The sequence below is a fragment of the Capsicum annuum genome, chromosome 2, assembly GCF_002878395.1.
Source record: "Capsicum annuum cultivar UCD-10X-F1 chromosome 2, UCD10Xv1.1, whole genome shotgun sequence".
NCBI lineage: Eukaryota > Viridiplantae > Streptophyta > Magnoliopsida > Solanales > Solanaceae > Capsicum > Capsicum annuum.
The window spans coordinates 141,558,532-141,579,965 of record NC_061112.1 but is presented as its reverse complement, the minus strand read 5'-3'; the positions used below and the strand labels follow the sequence as shown (position 1 = coordinate 141,579,965).

Here is a 21,434-nt window from a genome sequence, read left to right as displayed (position 1 = left end):
GATTATTAAATGAAGTATTTTCGAGTCCCTATTGATAATTCACTTCCTACTGTATATGATTTCTTTCTCAAGAAAATCAAAGTAGGTATGTCTACTGTTTGCAACCAATAGACTTTAATTCTAACCTCAAAATTATCAAGAAATCTTAACACCTATTAAATCTTGAGTATTTAACACTTCATCATGACCTAACCCTAGATCCCATAATCCAGGTTAAAGGTGTTTATCCACTCATGATGCAAGAAACAAGTACACAAATTGAATTCATAATTGAAAAGATTAACTTACAACGATGATGAAAATCAAGAAGTATAACTTGAACTGATTCACAAGATAAAACTCCCAAAATATTGGTCTAGAGAGAGAGAGAAAAAAAATATCGTATATTTTCAGAATAATGATAATTCAATCGGTAATAAGAAAACCCTAAAACAAGGCTTTAAATAGTTAACCCTAAATAAGGAAACAAAATAGAAGTTTCAGCTTTTTCTCAGAATAAATGACAACGTCCGTGATGGCTTATCAGGAGCCTGACGGCTTATCACAGATATCGTCAGCTCCTCTGCACTTTTGGCTCTTGCTGCCTAAGGTTGACGACGACGATGATGCCTTATCACCATCCTGACGGCATGTCATGGATGTCATCACAAAACTATCTTTAACTTCTATTCTCTATTTAATGCTGACAGTGGCCTTGATAGCTTATCACCAGGCTGACGACGTGTCATGGATGTCATCAGCCATACTTAGTCCTTTATTTGCTTCAGATTTTAGGTTTTTTGCTTCCTTTATTAGTGGTTCCCCTTCATCTCTACCTTTAATACAAAATCAAAGTAAACTAATCAAAAACAACTAAAGTTGCTCAAGACCTTGCAATTATTTAGACTTAAAAGCTTCAAATGTGTTAGCATAGGCTCACACATCACCCATCTTTTGGGTTCCTGCTTTTCCTTTCCCCTTTGAGGGTTATGAATAGGCGCTCCTTCCTTTTTAGCAGAAGACATACTCAACTCCATGTCATGAGCACGAGTAGCTAACTCTTCAAAGAATTTTGGTTTAATTCCTTGCAAAATGTAGAGAATCCCCCAGTGCATTCCTTAGACGCACATCTCTATTGCAGAAGCTTCACTGGGCCTATCTTTGCAGTTTAGACTCGCATTTTTCCATCGATTGATGAAGTCGATGACTGGCTCATCCTTTCTTTGCCGAGTATTTGTGAGCTCTATCATGCTCACTGTACACCTTGTGCTATAAAACCAATTTAGGAACTCAAGTTCCAATTGCTCCCAACTATCGATGGAGTTAGGCTCGAGGTCCGTATACCAATCAAAGACGTTTCCCTTTGGGGAACGAACAAACTATTTGACAAGATAGTCACCGTAAGTTCCATCATTATTACATGTCTCGACAAAGTGTGTGACATGTTGTTTTGGATTACCTTTGCCCTCAAATTATTGAAATTTGGGGGGTTGATAGCCGGCAAGCATTTTGAGGCTATCTATTCTAGCAGTGTAGGGCTTGGCATATGCAAAGGAAAACTTGGTGACAACATCATACTTGTCTTTAAGTGTCCCTTCAATAAATCTCCTCAATTGCCCAATCGAGATCATTCCTTCAACAGAAACTTACACCTCTTTAGTCGATAGTATTTGTTTCATAGGATTTTCTATCTCATGAACCTCTGGAGCTTTTCCTGGTGCATGGCTAGATTCTCTGTATATCAATCCTTCCACCTTATCCATTATCTTATCAATCCTAGCCTCTTGATTTTGAACATAGTTGGTCAGGCTTTCAATTGCCTTTGTCAGATTCACAAGCTGCTCCTCTATAGACGTGGCATCAGTTACCATTGCTTGCATGATCATCGGGGACGTCGGAAAGTAACATGGATTATCGCATAGGTTGATCTTTTAAGTGCTCAAATTTTGTGGTGTAAGTAGAGATGATGTGTTTGTTAAACGACCATCGCTCTTTGCACCAGAGTATTTGGAACCGGAATGCTCAAGTAGAGCTAGAGTCTTCTTAAGCGATTCCGTGACACTGCTTTCTCCTTCCAAAGCACTTGCATTGGACTTCATTCTTTTTAGGGTTGAAGATCCAAAAACTGGAGTCGGCGCGGACGACACTGGATGTATTTGTTGTCCTAACATGTTTGCCTTACTCCTCGTGACAACTCCCAAGCTTCTGAAAGTAACACCAAGGATGTTTTCTACTTCGGCAGAGAACTTTGAATTAGCTGCCTTGGAAGCAGTTGATTGAGAGTTGATGTTCTTGGAAGGCATTTGTGCGTTCTTAATTTTCAAAGTCTAAAAGTTAAGATGAAAGGTAGAGATAGTCCCACTGGGCATGCCAAAATTTGTTGGCAATAAAATTTTTGAGACCGAAAGTAATAATCAAGACAAGAAAAATACTGCAACAATCAATTTATTGATTTCAATAAGTGAGCGTTACAATCTCTATGATTCCTCTGATTCGCCTTTTCAACTATAAATTCAAGGGCTTTGAGCTTGATCTTGAACTTGAACTTGACGGATTTGATCTTAACTTGTGCTTGAATCCAAGGGTTTGGTAGCTTGTTCTTGAATCTTGAGGTCGTGATCTTGAACTTGAACTTGTTCTTGAACCTTAAACCCTTGATCTTGAAATCTTGAGCTTGTTCTTGAACCTTGAACTCTTGATCTTGAAATCTTGAGCTTGTTCTTGAATTTGTGGAGAAATCTGCTGCTTTGATCCACGAGCTCTCTCTTGCTTCTTGTTAAACTTCTCCCTTTTCTGAATTATGAGACCCCAATTTATAGTTGTAGGAAGTAGAGAGTCATGATAAACATGAATTTCTTTTGACCAATCAGATAGAAGTGACATGGCATTTCTTATGGGCTTTTACTTTATTGCATCATTTTGACACGTGGCATGGTCCTATTGGCTCCTTCACTTGACTTGGCATGCCACGTCATTTGACATGTGGCGCTTATTTGGGCCTCTAGAATATGACAATATCTTGGGCTTAGTAAAGTGGACTCATCATTTGTAGCCCAAATCAATGGGCTAGACCAATAAAAAAATTGGATTTTAATTAAACTCATATATGTTTGTACTTAAATAATTAATCTAATTATATTAGTCCACAATATCTATTTGGGACTAATATATTTTAAATTTAATATAATCCGAATTTTATACGGATTTAAATTTAATAAAATTGGATCGCCCACAATACCATCAATGGGAACTTTGCTTTCCAGACCATTGGAGGTCTCAATTCCTACCCATCCAAGGTAGAGAGATCAGTTCAAATCAACATTTTATTGACCTAAAAGATTGTTATTAATGCAACTCAGAACGCCAATCAATCAACTAATTAGCCTTAATACAATACTAGTTCAACATGTGAATCTTCTATATTCCATTTCACACTACTAGGACATTTTACACTGTATGATATATATATATATATGAACTATAGCCAAAAGTAAAAAGAAAAGTACAACATTTTCCAACAGAAGGAGTCGTTTGTTTAGCCGTATATCCATTTCATAATCTGAAGAGAAAATAATTCAAAGTTTAGCTAGAGGAATGTAGCGGAGGAGGGATTGGTGCACGCGTTTGTCGAGCTTATGTAGGTAATTGCACTGAGATTTGAGAATGCAGATATGACTTGGATATATTAGAACTTATATACACACATTACAAGTTTCAAAACCAGATAAGTAAAGAAACAAATGTCATTAATTCGAAAGATGAACGGAAACAACAACGTAAAATCAAATATAGTTTCTCCAGGGAAAAACTTAAGGAGGATCTAAACAAGCTTCCCCTAAATCATAGGGTCAGTGTACATTAAAAATTGGAGATTTTAGTAGCCTTCGGGCTTGTACGCAATGAAACTGAAGCATTGCACTTGGCGAACGTTGTCGAATCCGATGATACGGACCCAGGCCTGTGGGTAAGCCTTCTTTGCCTCCTGGACCTCATTCAAGACCTGGGTAGCATCAGTGCACCCGAACATGGGCAGCTTCCACATGGTCCAGTACCTGCCATCGTAGTACCCTGGTGACCTGTGGTGCTCACGGTACACAAATCCGTGCTGCACATATCCCACAACATAAACAACACATATTAACATAACATATTCATAATTATTTTTATGGTTAATAATTGGTGTAAATTTTAAAAACAGAGAGATGTTAACCTCAGTCTTGAATTCCAGGCAAGGAACCCATCCCTTTTGCAAAAGGTACTCAATTTCCTTGAGCAATTGCTCGTCGGAAAGATCAGGGAGGTATGAAAGAGTCTCGTACTTCTTCTTGTTAATTGGTGGCCATACCTATTACATATACCACATAAATAATCAATCAATCAAACTTGCAATAACTAGACTGTAACATTCTTATCAATGAATTTGTCCTTTAACTTCCACGTACATACATCTATTTAGTGAAATTAAGGCAAAATAGTGTGTATATGTAATATATAAATTTTACCCTATCACATCACCTAAAGATAGTAGCATGTAACAGTCCATAAAATGGGACTAGTTACGTTGAAAATATGGCAGTTTACCTGCTAAAACGTGTGAAAATACACTAAGAGTGGAAAAAAATCTTTATACTGTCAGTGTTGTACATAAGTTAATTCCAGTTGTATATACTGCTAGCTACTACGAACCTACATACACTGAACTCTTCCACCATTGCTAGCAATGGACGTTATGTCAAGATTTTGCTTTCTTGAAACAGGTAAGGAGACGGTAGATTTGAGGCCAGTGAAGGTGCAACCATGCTGGCTTGAGCAGCATTGCCGCGGGTGGCAACAGCAGCTGAAGAAACCACAGATGAAGCCATTGTTGTTAATAATTGCTCTGTAGCATCTTATCTATTTGTAATGATAACTGATAAGGTTTCACATAACTTCTCTAACGGACACAACCAAGCCATAACCTCATCTAATAACCATTGGATTATGTGGCTCTTGTTATTTCAAAATAAATGGCCTCTGATATCACACACTCCTTATCTTGAAGTTCCCAAACTAATTAATGGGATATGTTTTATTAAATAACAATTTGCTGCTTTTTTTTTCTTCCAATTTTTTCATTTTTAGAAATAATATCTTTACTTTAGAACAAAAATCTATTTTGCAACCCCTGGATTGTTTTTTTTCCTAGTTTGGCTTTCGCCGTAGAGTAATTTATGCGGCAAATATTGCAGCATTGGAGCTGCTCATTCTATAGAAGGAAAACACTTGAATAAATTTGGATCAGATTGTTTATGGATCACTTGTCACTTGGAGATCTCTTATGTTCTTTGTTTAATGATATCTTGTGAAAAGTTTCTTATAACTAAAATAACATCAGTAAATAACTATAAGACCAAATTTCCCCACTTGACTTACCAAGAGTCTAGAAAGGGAAGCAACAAAATTGATAACTCTATCTAGTTAGTGTCTAAATTCTCCACTTGACTTACCAAGAGTCTACAAAGGGAAGCAACCAAATTGGTAAGTCTTATCTAGTTAGTGTCCAAATTCCCCACTTGACTTAGCAAGAGTCTATCTAGTTAGTGTATCTACAAAGGGAAGCAACAAAATTGGTAAGTCTATCTAGTTAGTGTATTTTTTAGCAGGTACCACACATGTAAACACCATTTTACTGACGAGAAAATTATAGAGAAATCATAAGCAACACAATATTCATTCTTTCAATAATGCATTTACAGTAAAGGAAAAAACAAACTGAACTGAATTACAAATTGCCCAAAGATAATATATTTACTTTCTCAATAGTCAATCAACTAAATTCTAACATTACAACAAATTCTGGACAAGATTAGCTCCTGGCTTCTATAAAAAATTTCGAAGAGACGATGTGTGAAAAAGATACAATTAATTAAACCTCAATTGAAAACTAGAAGGCATATGATTTATCTGACTGCAATAATCACACCAAATGCAAGTTCCTAATATCACTAGCACAACAATGTAATCTGCTGATTGGATTGACTAGTTATAAAACTGGCAGGGGGAGCACAAGCCTCCAGTGTTGATGATCCACCGTTGTATGAGAAGAATGGGTCTTTAAGCAACTCTTCCGCAGATGGCCTGAGAGACATGGGAAGAAGACACCTCTCAATTATACCTTTAACTTTGGAGTCCTTCACCTTATCGAGTGATGCAGGCTTTACACCGGTGTACACTTTCTTAAATATCTGGATCCCACTGCTGCATTCCGTATAAGGATATTCACCCGTAACCATCCCAAGAAGACACATCCCGAACGAATATATATCCACCAGCTCGTTGTGTTCTCCGTCGTAGCACTCTGGAGCCATGATGCAGGGGTACCTTAGGCTCTTTCTCTATTACCAAATTACCCTCCATAAGACAACTGCCAATCCAAAATCTCCAAGAGTAACGCACCTCCCACTATTATCGACGAACTCATTGTCGCACTTGATGTCTCGATGGAAGATCTTAGGGCTCTGGCTATGAAGAAGGCTCAAACATATTCAAGAATCTGCCTGTTCCAATTCCTGATACTCGTCATTTCAACACCAATGCCCTCATCAAACTTGGACATATAATTTTACAAGCTACCTGCGGGGAATAGTTCTGTGACCATGTTAAGAACTTTGGAGTTGGAATCAAACCAATAATAGAAACACTTCATAACCTTTTGATGATCTAACGACTTTAACAGAAGAGCTTCATCGAACAATTTTTCAGGGATTTTTGATGCTTCATCTTCTCCCAAAAAATCGATTTTTTTCCACGCAATTTTAATTTTGTCAACTTGATCGTAACCAATGTACACTTCTTTGGAAGCCCCTCTACCCAACATGTCATTGTATCTAATATACCTACCACATGGAGATTTCTCCACAACTTTACGTAACCTGTAAGCCACCACACAACAGTAACTCTAGTTCAAATTTGAAGAAAACAGAACTGAGACCAGGGGGATATCCAGGGTAAGCTAATAAATCGTTTTGCTTTACTCTCAAAAATTTGATGCTCCAAAAAAATTTAATACTCCCTCCGTCCCGTTTTAGTAGTCCCAAATTTGCTAATTTGTTGTTCCATTTTACTTGTCCTTTTTTACTTATCAATACAAGATAAATTTTTTTCCCATTATACCCTTAGTGTAATTGATTACTCCTTATTATTAGTATTCTTGAAAAATATTGCAAAGAGGAGTACCATTAAGAGTACACCATTAAGAATATAAATGGTGCTTTGGTATTAGCCATCCATCAATATTGGAACTAACAACAAGATACAATTAAGAGGACGCAAAATGGTAAAGTTACATTACCAATTATTGTTTTCTTAATAGTTGTATCATCCCAATTTGGGATGGGTAAAATAGGTCGGAGGAAGTATGTGTTATAAATGTATTTATATTATGGTGAATGTGTATCAAGAATATACATAAGATCCCTCAAGATCTAGTTGATATTTACTGGGATATCAAATATTTATCTTTTAGAGATAAAATAGAGTAATTTCCCCTAATTCATTGTAAATCATTCTCAAGGATCACGATGCAGAATAAAGAAGTCTCTTCTCTCTATTTATTCTTGTTGTTATTTTATATTTCATAACACGTTTACAGCACAACTCTGTCAAACGAGGTGAGATTATAAATCTAAAGGATTTCAAGATTAGTAATTATAAATCTAAAGGATTTTAAGGTTAGTAATTTGTTATGTTACTTGTCTTTTGCTACTAATGATATAATTATTATTGAATTTTGAGTAAAAATAATTGGTTTGGAACCACTTTATGCTTTAAATTTGTTCATGAAGAATAATATTGTTAGAAGATGTGATGATAAATTTAAATCTCATCTCATTAAGAGGGTAAGATATTGGATTAAAAGTCTCAATGTAGCGTGATGATAAGTGTTGGGTTCAAGTCCCATTGATTTATTCCTAAGATGCATTTATATGGATAAAATATTGAGTTTGAATCTTAATGCAATGATATTATGATGGCTAAGACAAAATAATATGTATTTGGTGAAAAGTCATGAAACTTGTCTCATTAATATACTTCATTCCATGAAGTGAATGTGGTAGTAATATATTATAGGTTGATAGTTTGCTCCATTCTTAAAGGTAAATGTAGTAGCAATATATGATATACTTTGAAAGATATGTATGACTCGATGTGCTGCTGAAGTAGCAATATAATAAAAGAGGAGGTTATAAGCTATCATAATTTGATAGGCTTAAGACACGATTATATTTCATTCCTTAGGAATGAGAAGCTTATTAATGAAATATATTTCTAAAGTAGTAAATCTAAAATTTATTCATGTAATAGTAAATCTGAAATTTACTAAAGTATAAAGCACATGTTATGGTAAACTTAGAGTTTGCTAGAATGAAAGTTCATAAATTGACATGAACGATTGCGACATCCCAAAGATGTGCATAGTGAGTATTGAACATAAATTGAAGAACTAGAAAATTCTTCATGAACTTTTAATTTTTCTTGCTCTCATGATAAGTTGGTTGGGCCAACTAATCTTAGGATTTGATCCCTCAAAATCTGAAAAATATAAAAGTTGAATAAAAGCACGTTCACCTTTCATGTGATATATTAAGATGCATCGATGTAAGATGATCACATGCGCGTTTATTGTCAACCTACAGTTTAACATTCATAACGTTGCTTGCTCAATAAAATTGAGATAAGAGCACAATTTTCAGATTGTGTAATCAATACAATTCATCCTGATGATGATGGTTTAGCATTGAATGCCTTTGACAAATAGCTGAACCATTGGTAATGAAAACAAAACTTCATGTGTTGGTTTGAAATATGATATATGATATATTATATATACAAAAGTACTTGTATGCATCAAATCAATAAATTATGATTAATTTCCCTCAAAGTTGGCTCTGAGTCAGGAACCATACATTATTGTCCATCTAATAGTTTTAATGTGTGGTATACAATTAATGAATATATCATGATGCACAAAGATGGATTCCTCAAAGAAGATGGAGGATGTATGTTAGTTTTCCTAATATAAGGGGGAGATTATAAGCAACTATGAAATATGTTAGGAATTATCGTCAGATCCTCATTCAAAAGATAATTCAAGTCAAATGTCCAAAGCATCTCATATTTAAGTTGTAAGTGCTCCTATTTTATGTCCCTAAAGGACAAAGACTACGCATACATTAAAAGTGGTAAATCAATCAGTTTCAAATGAAATAATCCTTGAAAAAAATAACAAGCAAATGATCATAATAAGAAGGCATTGTGCTCCTAAAGAGCCTACAACATAACACTTCATGAAACTTTATGAGAGGTTTAGGTACCTGAAAATAATGAAGTAATGAGATCTCAAAACGTTATGTCACACTATGAACCGATACGAAATGATATATCATCAATATCTTTGATACAATATTGGTGCAATATTGTAAAAAAATTACAAGGATCTAAATTCTACGTTTATTTAAACATGCTGACGTAAAAATATGTATCAAGTGACATGCAAGGATGCATCTTGGTAAGCATAAAACTAATTTGATTTGCAGTCTAGATACTTGAAGATGTCACTCATGAAATGTTGAATATTGTCACTTGACAAAATTTATATGAAAACTTTTTTAAGGATTCAAAATGTTTGAAGCATATAAAAGTTTCTGGAAAACTTATTTATAATCCTTATATTGTAAAAGCTTATAGCTTGAAAATCATTGAAACTCTTGGAGAATTTTCAAAAGCAATAAATTATTTGCTGAAATAAGAAACATACCGAATTGAATTAGTACTGAAGTACCATATCTTAGTGCAATTGATGCACTAATGTATCTTGCAAACACTACAAAGCCTGACATAGCCTTTTTCAGTTAATTTATTAGCAAGATATAGTTTTACTCCTACAGAGACAACGAAATGGGATCAAACACATTATCTTATTTTATTCTAAAGATTACAGTCCCAATCTTGTTGATTATTTTGATGTTGAGTATTTAATTAACCCACATAAATCTTGATCTTAAACATGCAATGTGTTACATGTAGAGATACTGCCATATCTTGGAGATATATAAAGCAGTCTATCTTAGCCACTTCATCGAACCATGCTAAGATAATAGCTATTCATGAAACAAGCCGAGAGTGTACGTGGTTGAGATCCATGATATATATATATCTCATTTGAGAAAAATGTGATTTGAAATGTGACAAAGTACTCACAATCTTATATGAAGATAATGCAATATGCATAGCATAACTTAAGGGAGAATCCAAAAAGGAGATAGAACGAATCATACTTCATCAAAGTTTTTCTATACGCATGAGCTACAAAAAGAATGGTGATAGTAACGCGCAACAAATTCGTTCAAGTGACAATGTGGCTGATTTATTCATCAAGTCTCTTTCAACTACAACCTTCAAGAAGATGGTGCACAAGATCGGAATGCAAAAGTCCATTGATGTTCTCATCAGGGGGAGTAAATACGCGTTGTACTCTTTTTTTCTTTCAAGGCTTTGTCCCACTGAGTTTTGCTTTTAAGGTTTTTAATGAGACAGTTGAAATGCGTATCATTAGAGATGTGTACTTTTTTTCCTTCACTAGATTTTCTTTAACTGAATTTTTTCTAGTAAGGCTTTAACGAGGCACATTATTTATTAATTAGACATTCAAGGGGAGTGTTATAAATGTATTTACATTATAGTGAATGTCGATCAAAATATAGATAAGATCCGAGTAATTTCTCCTATAAATAAAGGGGTTTTATTCATTATAAATCATTCTCAAGGATCACGATGATCTTTCATCCAAGAATAAAGAAGTCTCTTCTCTCTATTTATTCTTGTTCTTATTTAATATTTCATAACAATATGAATTTTTATGATTTTAATTTTACTTAAAATAATATTAAAGATTATAAAATATAAAATTGTGTAGAATTTAAATTTAAAAAAAAGAACTATTTACTTTTTATTAAAAATATTTTAGAACTTTTTATCAAATTTTCATATTAATATATAAAATTTTCACAATAATATTCAAGGTAATACATTGTAAATAAATGACTAAAATCATATTAATTAAAAAGCAGTCCTTGTAAATAATAATATTACTATGTGAAGTTAAATGCTCAATGTCTTCTAATAATACTATAATTAAAAAAAAGTAGTACATAATAATAAAAAAATAACTAATATTTTTGTTATGTGCATGTATTTAAGGCCTGATATTAAAATTTTATTTAAGACCATTAATTTTACTAAGATACTCTTGACTGAGAGAAAGTGACCGTGAAATTTGTTGTGTTGGTTTGCAAAAGTATGAAAAAAATAAATTTGTTGTGTAGATTGCAAAAGTATGAAAAAAACAAAGTTAAAAGTAAAATGGTTACTCATTTATACATACATCAAAGTCGGTAGTTTCCTAGTTGGAAGAGGTTAAGGAAAAATAGTTTTGAGAAACTTATAATAAGGGCATGTTAGGAAAGCTAAGGTGGAATTGGATTTGGTAATTACTTGATTAGAAAATAATTGAGTGTAATTTCAAAGGGTAATTACTATGAGCATAATTGCTAGTTCTTGATTATAAAGTAATTGAGTGTAATTTCAAAGGGTAATTGATAATTGCTAGTAATTATGGATGATTCAAAGGAGATGCTAGTAAAGTCTTTGCTTCATGTCCTCAAATCTCAAGACCTTAAAAAATTTTAATTATTAATTTTATAATTTTATTTTTTTTTGATAATATTGGATATAGTATAAAAAAAACTATCATTATTCAATAGAAATATGCCTACGTGGCACTTCTCTAAGGCCAGGATTTCAATTCATCTTTTTTCTCTTTTTTATGACATTTTAATTCTTTTTTTTTTTTGCTAAAAAACTAATAATAATTTATGAAGTTATAGCAAGATTTATTGCACACAATTATGTCATTACAAGAATAGTCATTACTGTCTCACCCTCTCATATGCAATTCTACCGTATCTAAGTATGCCTATTAATGTAACACCATTAATATTCATTATGAATTATTAAGAAAAATATGTAAATGAAATTTAAAAATCTATTGAGTTGTGTATAAAATGTGTATGAAAAAGATGAAAAAGGTAACATCTTTGTTTCTTTCAATCAACTTATTGAAACTTTTGAGTTAGCACCTTTGTCCCTTTTTTGCTTTCATTTTGTTCTCCATCTCTTTTTACTTTTTGAATTTGTGATTTATTTTATGATGTTTTTGACGTCTGTATAAACTTATAAAAAAAATTGCATTTAATTTTATGGAAGATGATAGTCGTAGTGCTCAACCCTATATGAGCTAAAGTATCGATAAAAACAAATAGAGAAAGAAATAGAATTCAAAGTCTTATGAGAAGGAGGGTAGTATGAAAATATTTTCAACTAAGGATGCATCTTCGTCCCTTTTTCATTTTCATTCTATTTTTCATCTCTTTTTTACTTTTTGGATTTGTGATTTATTTTATGATGTTTGTGACGAATGTATAAGATTATGAAAAATTCTATATTTAATTTTGTAGAAGACGATGGTCATAGTGCTCAACCCTATTTCAAGTAAGGATGCATCTTCATTCCTTTTTCATTTTCATTTTGTTCTTCATCTCTTTTTAAATTTTCGATTTGTGATTTATTTTATGATATTTATGACGTATAAATAAGGTTATGAAAAATTCTGCATTTGATTGTGTAGAAGATGATGGTTGTAGTGCTTAATCCTATTGAGCTAAAGTATTGATAAAAATAAATAGAGAAAGAAAAAGAAGTTCCATATTTCAAAGTTTTAAGAGGAGGATAGTACGAAAATATTGTCAAATAAAAATGTATGTATGTAATTGATTTTTTTCTATTTTTTATTTCATGTTTTTAAAATTGTCAACTACAAATTACTATAAATAGACCATAGAAAAAGAAATGAAAGTAGGTGACAATTATTATTTTATTCATAGCTTTTTTTTAGTTTTATTTTTCGATCTCTAATAATTCATATATCCTCTTCTTTTTTTTGCTTTTTGTGATTTCTTTCTATGATGTGCATGCAAGGTTATGAAAAAGTTCACATTTGAACTGTAGAAGACGATGACTGCAAGTTTCATATTCTAAAGTTTTAGAAAGGAAGGAGGGTCTTATGATGGTAATATGAGGATATGTTCAACTAAGAAAATATATCTTTAATTGATTTTTTCTATTTCACTAATTTTTTTGTGTTACATTATTTTTTAAATTTTAATTAATTTTAATCAATCATAAAATTTTATGAAGCGACCTGAAAGAAAAGAAAGAAGGTGATCGTTTTTCTTTTATTCATTAGCTCTTTTTGTTTCTTTTTATAAAAAATATTTTTTTTCATATCTAACAATCCATATATCTATATATACATATGCATATAAATCTGAAAATTTTAAGAAAAGTGATTTAATTTGGCGCTATCATTACTCTCTTATTTTTTTGATATTTTTCTCTCAATTTTCCCCTAAACAAATTGCTTTAAAAATAAAGATATTCCATATATCTATTTCTAAAATGTGTCACATTATTTTTCTTCTCTATTATTTTAGTCATATCAAAAGATTGTAATGTATGAGTTACATATTATAACTTGTAATTCATAAGCTCTATAGCACTTTGTATATAGTTTTCTATGTAAAATAACAAGTATCAAAATAGTATTAGCAGTCAAAATTAAGATTTAAATAAATTCATATGCTCGTCACATGACAAAAAAGGTGGATTAGAGAATATAGTCTCAACCTGAATTTGCAAGGGTGAAAAAGAATCTTCACTCTATGAGACAGTAAAAGCGACATGATAGTCTACAAGATATGATTTTTGATTGAATATTTATTTATAACGTGTAAAAATGTGTAACTGGATGCTTGTATAAGTGAATGAGTTTATTTTTTACTTTTTTTTTGTGAATTATGTTCTTTTTCAAAATTTCAATTCAGTATATGAACATGACAGATGTATTGTATCATGTTTATCAATAATTGAGTATTTATTTACTTTATATGAGAGTGTGTCAAATGTGAGTGAAAAAATAAATTACGCATTATATATTCAATTATAAAGAGACATGTATTTGTAGAAATAGGTCAAAACAATTAAAAGAGTAAAATTATGTTGGTGTGTGAATTGTGATTGTGCTAATAAGAATAAGAATAAAAAAAATGAATGTGTGTTAGAAGAAAAGTTTTCTCTTCCCTACTTCACAAGGAAGTTGTTAACACAATTAGTAGAAATAGGTCAAAACAATTGAAAGAGTGAAATTGTGTTGGTGTGTGAATTATGATTGTGCTATTAAGAATAAGAATGAAAAAAATGAATGTGTTAGAAGAAAAGTTTTTTCTTCCCTACTTCACAAGGAAACTGTTAACACAATTATGTGTAGCGTTTTATTGTTTTGAATTTATTTTAATTTGCTGATTATGATTGATTTAAGGACAAAAGAAGTTAGAATTCACAATTATCTGCTGATGGATGTTTGTATTTCATTTTTTTGTCCTAATATAATTTCAACGAGGAAGGAAAATCTCGGAATGGAGGTGAGTCTTGGAGTAGCCGATAAAGTGGAGGCCATAGGATTAAGCCATAAAAACAATCTCTTGCAGAAATATACGGTAAGCCTACGTACAATAAATCTTAATGATTCAGCCCTCTCCGAGCCTCACGTATAGAGGAAGTTTTACTGCACCAGACTACCCTTTTAATATAATTTCAATGAGCCTTTGTGAGCTTTATAATATAATCATGAGTTTGATAATTTGGTTTTACTCTTTACTACTGTCACACCCCTTTTTGGCTCGAAAGGAAACCGAAGTCGAAGGGTTTTTCCAATTAAAGTGACAGTATTGAATAGGGATTAATTTATTTATAGATTCGCCACTTCGAATTGAGTTATGGTGTTCCAAGTCACCTTTTGAATCTCTAACCAAAAGGAAACGAGTCTTTATTATGGTCTGCGAAAACAGAAGACCGAGTAAGGAATTTTGTTGACCGAAGGGAAGGTGTGAGGCACCTCTCGAGTCCCGTGGTTCTAGCACGGTCGCTTTTATTGATTTATCTTGACTTAAATTATTTTGACAGATATGTTAGTAGGCCCTAAAATCATTCATTTTATTATACTAAAACTCGTCTATTATTTTATATTAAATAATCGATGAGAGTTTCTTTAAAAAAAAATGTCAAGTTAATTTTAGAAAAACTATTTGTCAAGGTGTATTTTTTACATTTATGAATTTTAAATGTCTTGGAAAGATGCGTACACCGCATTCTTAATTGAGACAAAATTTAGTTATTATATTCACCTAACGTTTGCAAATTTGCTTATCTAAAGTGATACCTAATACTATCATTAAACTTTAACAAAATTTATTTAAAGCGATTAATTAATTTAACAATGAAATTATCAAAATAATATACTTATTGAGATTTATTGATGACATTAATTAAAATTAAATAGGACTACATATCATGTAAATACATACCACTATACACATGCACATTACTAAACAAAACAATTTTCTCTCATATCTTTTCTTCTCAAGTCACGTATTCCAATACAACACTCCTCCATTTTTCAATTTTTTATCAACATATAAAATTCATCTCTTCCAATATTCATTAACATTAAATTCATTTATTATATTATTCTAATTTGCAGCAAAATTCACATACTGTCATGACAACATATTTTAATATAATATTCATACTCATAATTCCATCACATATTCCCACTCTCACTACCACATACTCCATTTTTTTCTCTCAGAATTCACACACACACGGTAACTCATATACGATTCTCCCTCCATTTAAGACAATACTCATAACAGAGTGTGAAATCGTAACAGTACTCATTTTCTTCCTACTGTTTCCTTTATGTTTTAATTTTAAATCAAACAGTATCATACATACAATATTTTTATATTCAATACAGTACAAATATATAAATATTCAGTAATTTGATAGCACAATTATCACGACCCAAAACGGGGCCCTGGCCGTGACGAGCATTCCAAACCATGAAGGCCCGAAACACCCCTATCTATCTGGTAATCATGCACATAATTCATATGATAGCGGAAGATACACAATATTACGGAAACATGGTCATGAGTCTAATGAAATAAATAATGGAAAATAATGTCCCACAACATTTATCGACATCTGAAAATCGTCTGTGAAATCTCTACTACATGACTAAAACAAACAACTATCTGAAAACTGGGAGAAGGCCCCAGTAGACCCAAAATTATTAAATGATAAATAAACTACCAGACATCAGGCCTTTCGGAATATAGAAGGCTCACCACTTGTCTTTTCAAATTTGTTTGAAGAATCTACTGATTTTCTGGGGCCCTAGACTGTGCCTCCGAACCTGGGAAGGAAGGGGTTCAATACAAAGTACTGGTACGCAGAGTAATCCAAAACAAAGTGGAGATTTTTATATAAAATAAATGAGAGTTGTTATAAGGCACATTATTGCAAAATGATTTCGAAAATACATGGGCATAGCATAATGATTTTTCAACAACAATGCAATACATCTGAGCTAAGTGGTACACCCTACAATTTCATATTTTCACTAACTTTCAAATCTCGGTTGCCGCCGAGATTAGAGTATAAGTGAGGGAAAGACACACAAGATCACACAGCAGGGTGTCTCAACCCAATCAATTATGGTAGTTCACAAGATCACAAAGCAGGGCTCCTAACCATAGTCACAATTTAGGATGACATAATATCAGGTACACAAGATCACACAGCAGGGTACCAAGTTCCCGAGTCGGCAAACACGGTTTCCAGCGTAGAGTCATTTGACTCGTGCTTTCTTCGGGTAACCACCTATCTCACAAAATCAATGCATTAAACTCATTTTAATTAATCACATGTCATACTCTGCAGGGTATCATCATGCCCGACTTGCAAGTCATCAATATCATATCAACCTTCCAACTTCTCATACCATTTACAACATGTATATATGTATGACTTTCACACCAATAAACACATACACCATGGTTCTCAATATGCAATTATTCAAGAAGTTTAATCATTTATGAGTAATGTCATATCTATTGCAAAACTCATGCTCTCAATGGTTTAACACAAGTATAATATGGGGTATAAACATTATCATGGGGAATTTAGAAAATTCACAACTCGTACATCGCACCCTTTTGAAATTTCAGGTCACATGTTCACAATTCAACTATCTAAATACATGCAAACAAACAACCCCATGATAACTCAATATTTCTTTCAAAATCATATATCAAAACATATTATTTGTATCAATTGAAAACCCCCATTTGTAAAACATATATATACTTGTATAAATTTAAAGTCCTGCGTAAATTCCTTTTTGAAAACATGCCCATGAAATTTAGGACAACCCCACGTACCTCTATATGCAAAATTAATAGGTGCTTCTTGAAGTCTACGTTTCGAGGATTCTAAATCTTTCGTCAATTTTGAAAACCCACGGTGGAATCTTGAGTTATATGGGTTTTATTTTGAAACCCTTATGGATTTTCTTGAGAGGTTTTCATGAAAATACACCTATTTTGGTGTTCTTGGGATTAAATTCCATGTTGAAGATGATTGGGGAATGGACAATTACCAAAATACCCTTAATTTTTTGGAGGAGCTAAAAAAATTTGGCCTGGGGCGATTAGCCAGGCGCCGCCTGCCCAAGAGCACCGCTATAGGAAAGAGTCGTCTGCTCTATCGTCAGGCGATCTGCCAGGCGATGCCTGCAGATCGCGGGACCTCACTGGAATGGCACCCCAAACGTGCCCTTATGCTCGTCTAAAAATCCCAAAACTCACCAGGGACGTCCTACGACCTTGCCCCATCGTAATGCAACAAAAAAATCTAAAAACGAAGGTAGGGAAGGTTGAAAATAAAATTTCAGAAGATTACGAGTTTTGACACTTAGAAAAAATTTCATGTTTTCAAGTCTAAGACCACACCACTAAAAGTTAGTACATGCACGACTTTTACGGGGCGTTACAACAATATATAATAATAGAAAGTTTACGTAATCAATCAACCACGTATATCGAATAATGCATAATATTTTTTCATTCATGCTTATTCATCATGAAATTTACAAAAATAAATAATTCATGATTAAATAGAACCTGTGATGAAACAAGAAATCTCCACCGGAATCAAAACTCGAACGAAAATATGGAATTTAGATTCAATGTTTTTTCCTTTTTCTCTCTTTATTTATGATGTTTTCTTATCTCTGATTTTTTCTCTGGTTTTTCACTATCTCTGGTGTTGACTCTGGTTTTTTGGTCTGATGCAGTATCTGGTAGTGTAGATTGTACGTTCATTTCCTGGGGTTGAGGAGTCCTTAAATAGAAGGATTTTGGGGGGAGTAGTTTTGATAGTTTAGGATTTAAATTTTGAATTTATATATATATAGGATAATGATCTCATTTTTTAATAAATAAATTAATTATATAAAAAATTAATAATAATATTAATAAATATATATATATATATATATATATATATATATATATATTAACTAATTAATTTTTATATTTAAGAAAAATAGAATAAAAATATAACTAACTTAAAATAAAAATATAATTAAGATAAAATAAAATTACTAGCTTATTTCTAAAAATCTAAATTAAAAGAAAATATTTTTTGAAAAATTTTCATATTATTTTTTAAAAAATAAAAAAATAAAATATCTTAAAATGTAAGTTTATTTATTTATTTTCTACTAAAACTTATTAAAAATGAAATAATAGTTAAAATAATATTGTATCAAATATAAATATTTCATACAGAAAAATATATATATTAAATTCGGGAGGGTCAAAAATTATGTGTCTACAACTACTATCTATTTTCTTTTAGGAAGAAGGTTACAATTAGCAGACCATATATTCTGATATCAAGAGTAACAACAACAACAACAGACCCAGTGTATTCCCACAAAGTAAGGTCTGGGGAGGGTAAAATATACGTAGTCCATACCGCTACTTCCGAGAAAGTAGCGAGGTTGTTTCCAATAGACTCTCTGATATCAAGAGTAGATTTAGTATTTTCTCATAAATTTGAATTTTAGAAACGATGTTTGATCGTATATTTTTATGAAAAATTGAAAGACATTCAAATTTCAAAATCAATATTTAATAGAAAATAAAATGGAATGAAGTCTCCAGAAAAACAGTTTTATTAACTTTAAAGATATGTCACATCTCTTCTTCTAAAAATGAGATTTTTGCCTATATACATTAATATTGTTATTAGCTAAAAACTCAATGTGATGAATATTAGTGAAAATAATAAAGTGAAGTGTTAACAATGAAATGAATTGGAACTTAAAAATTTCATCTATTTGGATTTGGAGACTAAAAAAATGTTTAACATATTTTCAATATTTAATTATTAGAAAAAAAATTTAAATAAAATTCAATATTCTTAAAGCTGCGTAAAGCGCAGATAAGTTATCTAGAGTCTTTATAATAATAAATAATATATTTACAATAACATCCAAGGTGATGTATTAAAAACGCATGGTTAATATCTTTTTAACTTGAATCAATCCTTATTATTATTATAAATAATAATAATACTATATGAAATATAAAACTACATTAAAAACAACAATTATGAAAAATAAGAAAAAACAATACCAATCTTTTATTTATTATATATATGTATATTTTTAAAGCGGATTAAAATTTGGCTTTAGATCATTAATTTTATTGAGACATTCTTGCCATTAATTATGTAATTACAATGTTACTTTTAAGTTCTTCTTTTTTATTTTTATTTTAATTTCTTTTTCATTTTATTTTTATGTCTATTTATAAATTCTTTTTTCTTTTTTAAAATATGTCTTTTACTCTATGTTATATATATATTTAATTTCCGTACTTCTCACTTCTCAATTGTTACTTCTTGAGATTTCTTGCAATTTCTTGCATTATTTATTTTTAATTGTTCTCTTCGTATAGCATACGTGGTTTAGTATTTCTAATTTTTTAAAATTAAAGTAGAGAATGAGCTTATAGACTTAAAAAAAAAAAAATTCTGTAGAATTATATTTATTTAAGTTATGTTAAAATTTGACATTTGAGTATTATGTTAACTTTTGAAATTTTGAATTTATGTCATATTTTCGATTTCAATTTATTTGTTTTAGTAGCACTGACTTATTATTTTCCATTGCATGTCATTCCTTTTTCAGTTAAAATTGATATATTATCTTTTTGTCAAATGTACGAAAAATTTTGTGACATTGTATTTGTATTTAATGATGTTCTTAAGAATCATGTATTTTTAATTTTTATGATTAATTAAATTTAAATATAGTAAAAAAAAAAAAGGGGCATGCATCAAAGCTCTCGCTATGCGCAGGATTCTGGGAAAGGTCCGACCACAAGGTCTATTGTATGCGTCATCATCTTGCATTTTTGTCGAAGGTTATTTCTAAGGCTTGAACCTATGACCCCTTGATCACATGGACCATGACAACAAATTCACTAATTACTTCAAAGTTCCCTTTCTAAATTTAAATATACTAATTTGAAAAATATAATATCAATTATTTATACGATATTAGTTCAAAACATATGTTTATTAGTTAATGTATTTTCAAGAGACTATATATATCTTAAATTCCAAATTTAATATTATTTATAATGACCCTTGTTTGTCAAATATTAATTTATAAAGTTTTGATAATTAACAATATTTTAATCAATATCTATATCTATAATCTATAATCTATAATCTATAATCTATAATCTATATCTATATCTATCTATAGTCTATAATATATTAAAAGTGTGAAGACCCTTAGAAAAAGGAAAAATGCTCTATTGGACTCCTGTACTATGTCAGTTTTGTAAGTTGGACACTTCTACCTACATATTTGTCATCTGGACCCCTGAACCCACGAAAAAGCTACATTTTAAACACTTTTTTGGGAGAGTGTAACACACTCTCCCATGTCAGTTGCCACATCAGTTGCCACAGCCATGTCATCTGCCGCGCGTGCCACATCATCTGCGACGTCATTTAAAAAAAATAGAAAAAGTATTACATTAAATTTCAAGTCATTTTTAAAATGCTACATAACAAATTAAATATTAAAATTAATTTAATTAAATAAGAAAAATTTATAAATTGTAGAAAAATTTGAATAATCAGGCTTTTAAAATTTGAAAAATGTGAATAATCATTTTAAAAATAATAAAATAAAAAAACTAAAAAAAAGTATTACATTAAAATTAATTAAATATTAAAATTAATTTAATTAATTAATTTAAATTTTAAATTTAAATTAGTAAAAAATTAATTAATTAAAATTCTTAACTAATTAATTTATTTAAATTCATTAATTTATCAAATTTAAAATTCTTACCTAATTTAAATAAATTTTA

At 31.1% G+C, this 21,434-nt stretch overlaps 1 protein-coding gene and 1 pseudogene across 1 annotated transcript in view; both read right to left on the bottom strand.

The window, feature by feature from the left end:
* Positions 1–3,706: 3,706 nt before the first annotated feature.
* LOC107861340 lies at positions 3,707–4,934 on the bottom strand (annotated as a pseudogene).
* A 1,430-nt stretch (positions 4,935–6,364) lies between these two features.
* LOC107858304 (serine/threonine-protein kinase WNK8-like) overlaps positions 6,365–21,434 on the bottom strand; it is a 23,257-nt gene continuing 8,187 nt past the window's right edge. Inside the window, exons 2-4 of the mRNA XM_016702979.2 lie at positions 20,994–21,057; positions 6,592–6,890; positions 6,365–6,480 (exon numbers count right to left, since the gene is read on the bottom strand). Of these exons, the coding sequence (XP_016558465.2) occupies positions 6,365–6,480; positions 6,592–6,890; positions 20,994–21,057 (479 nt within the window). The remainder of the gene's footprint in view (positions 6,481–6,591; positions 6,891–20,993; positions 21,058–21,434) is intronic.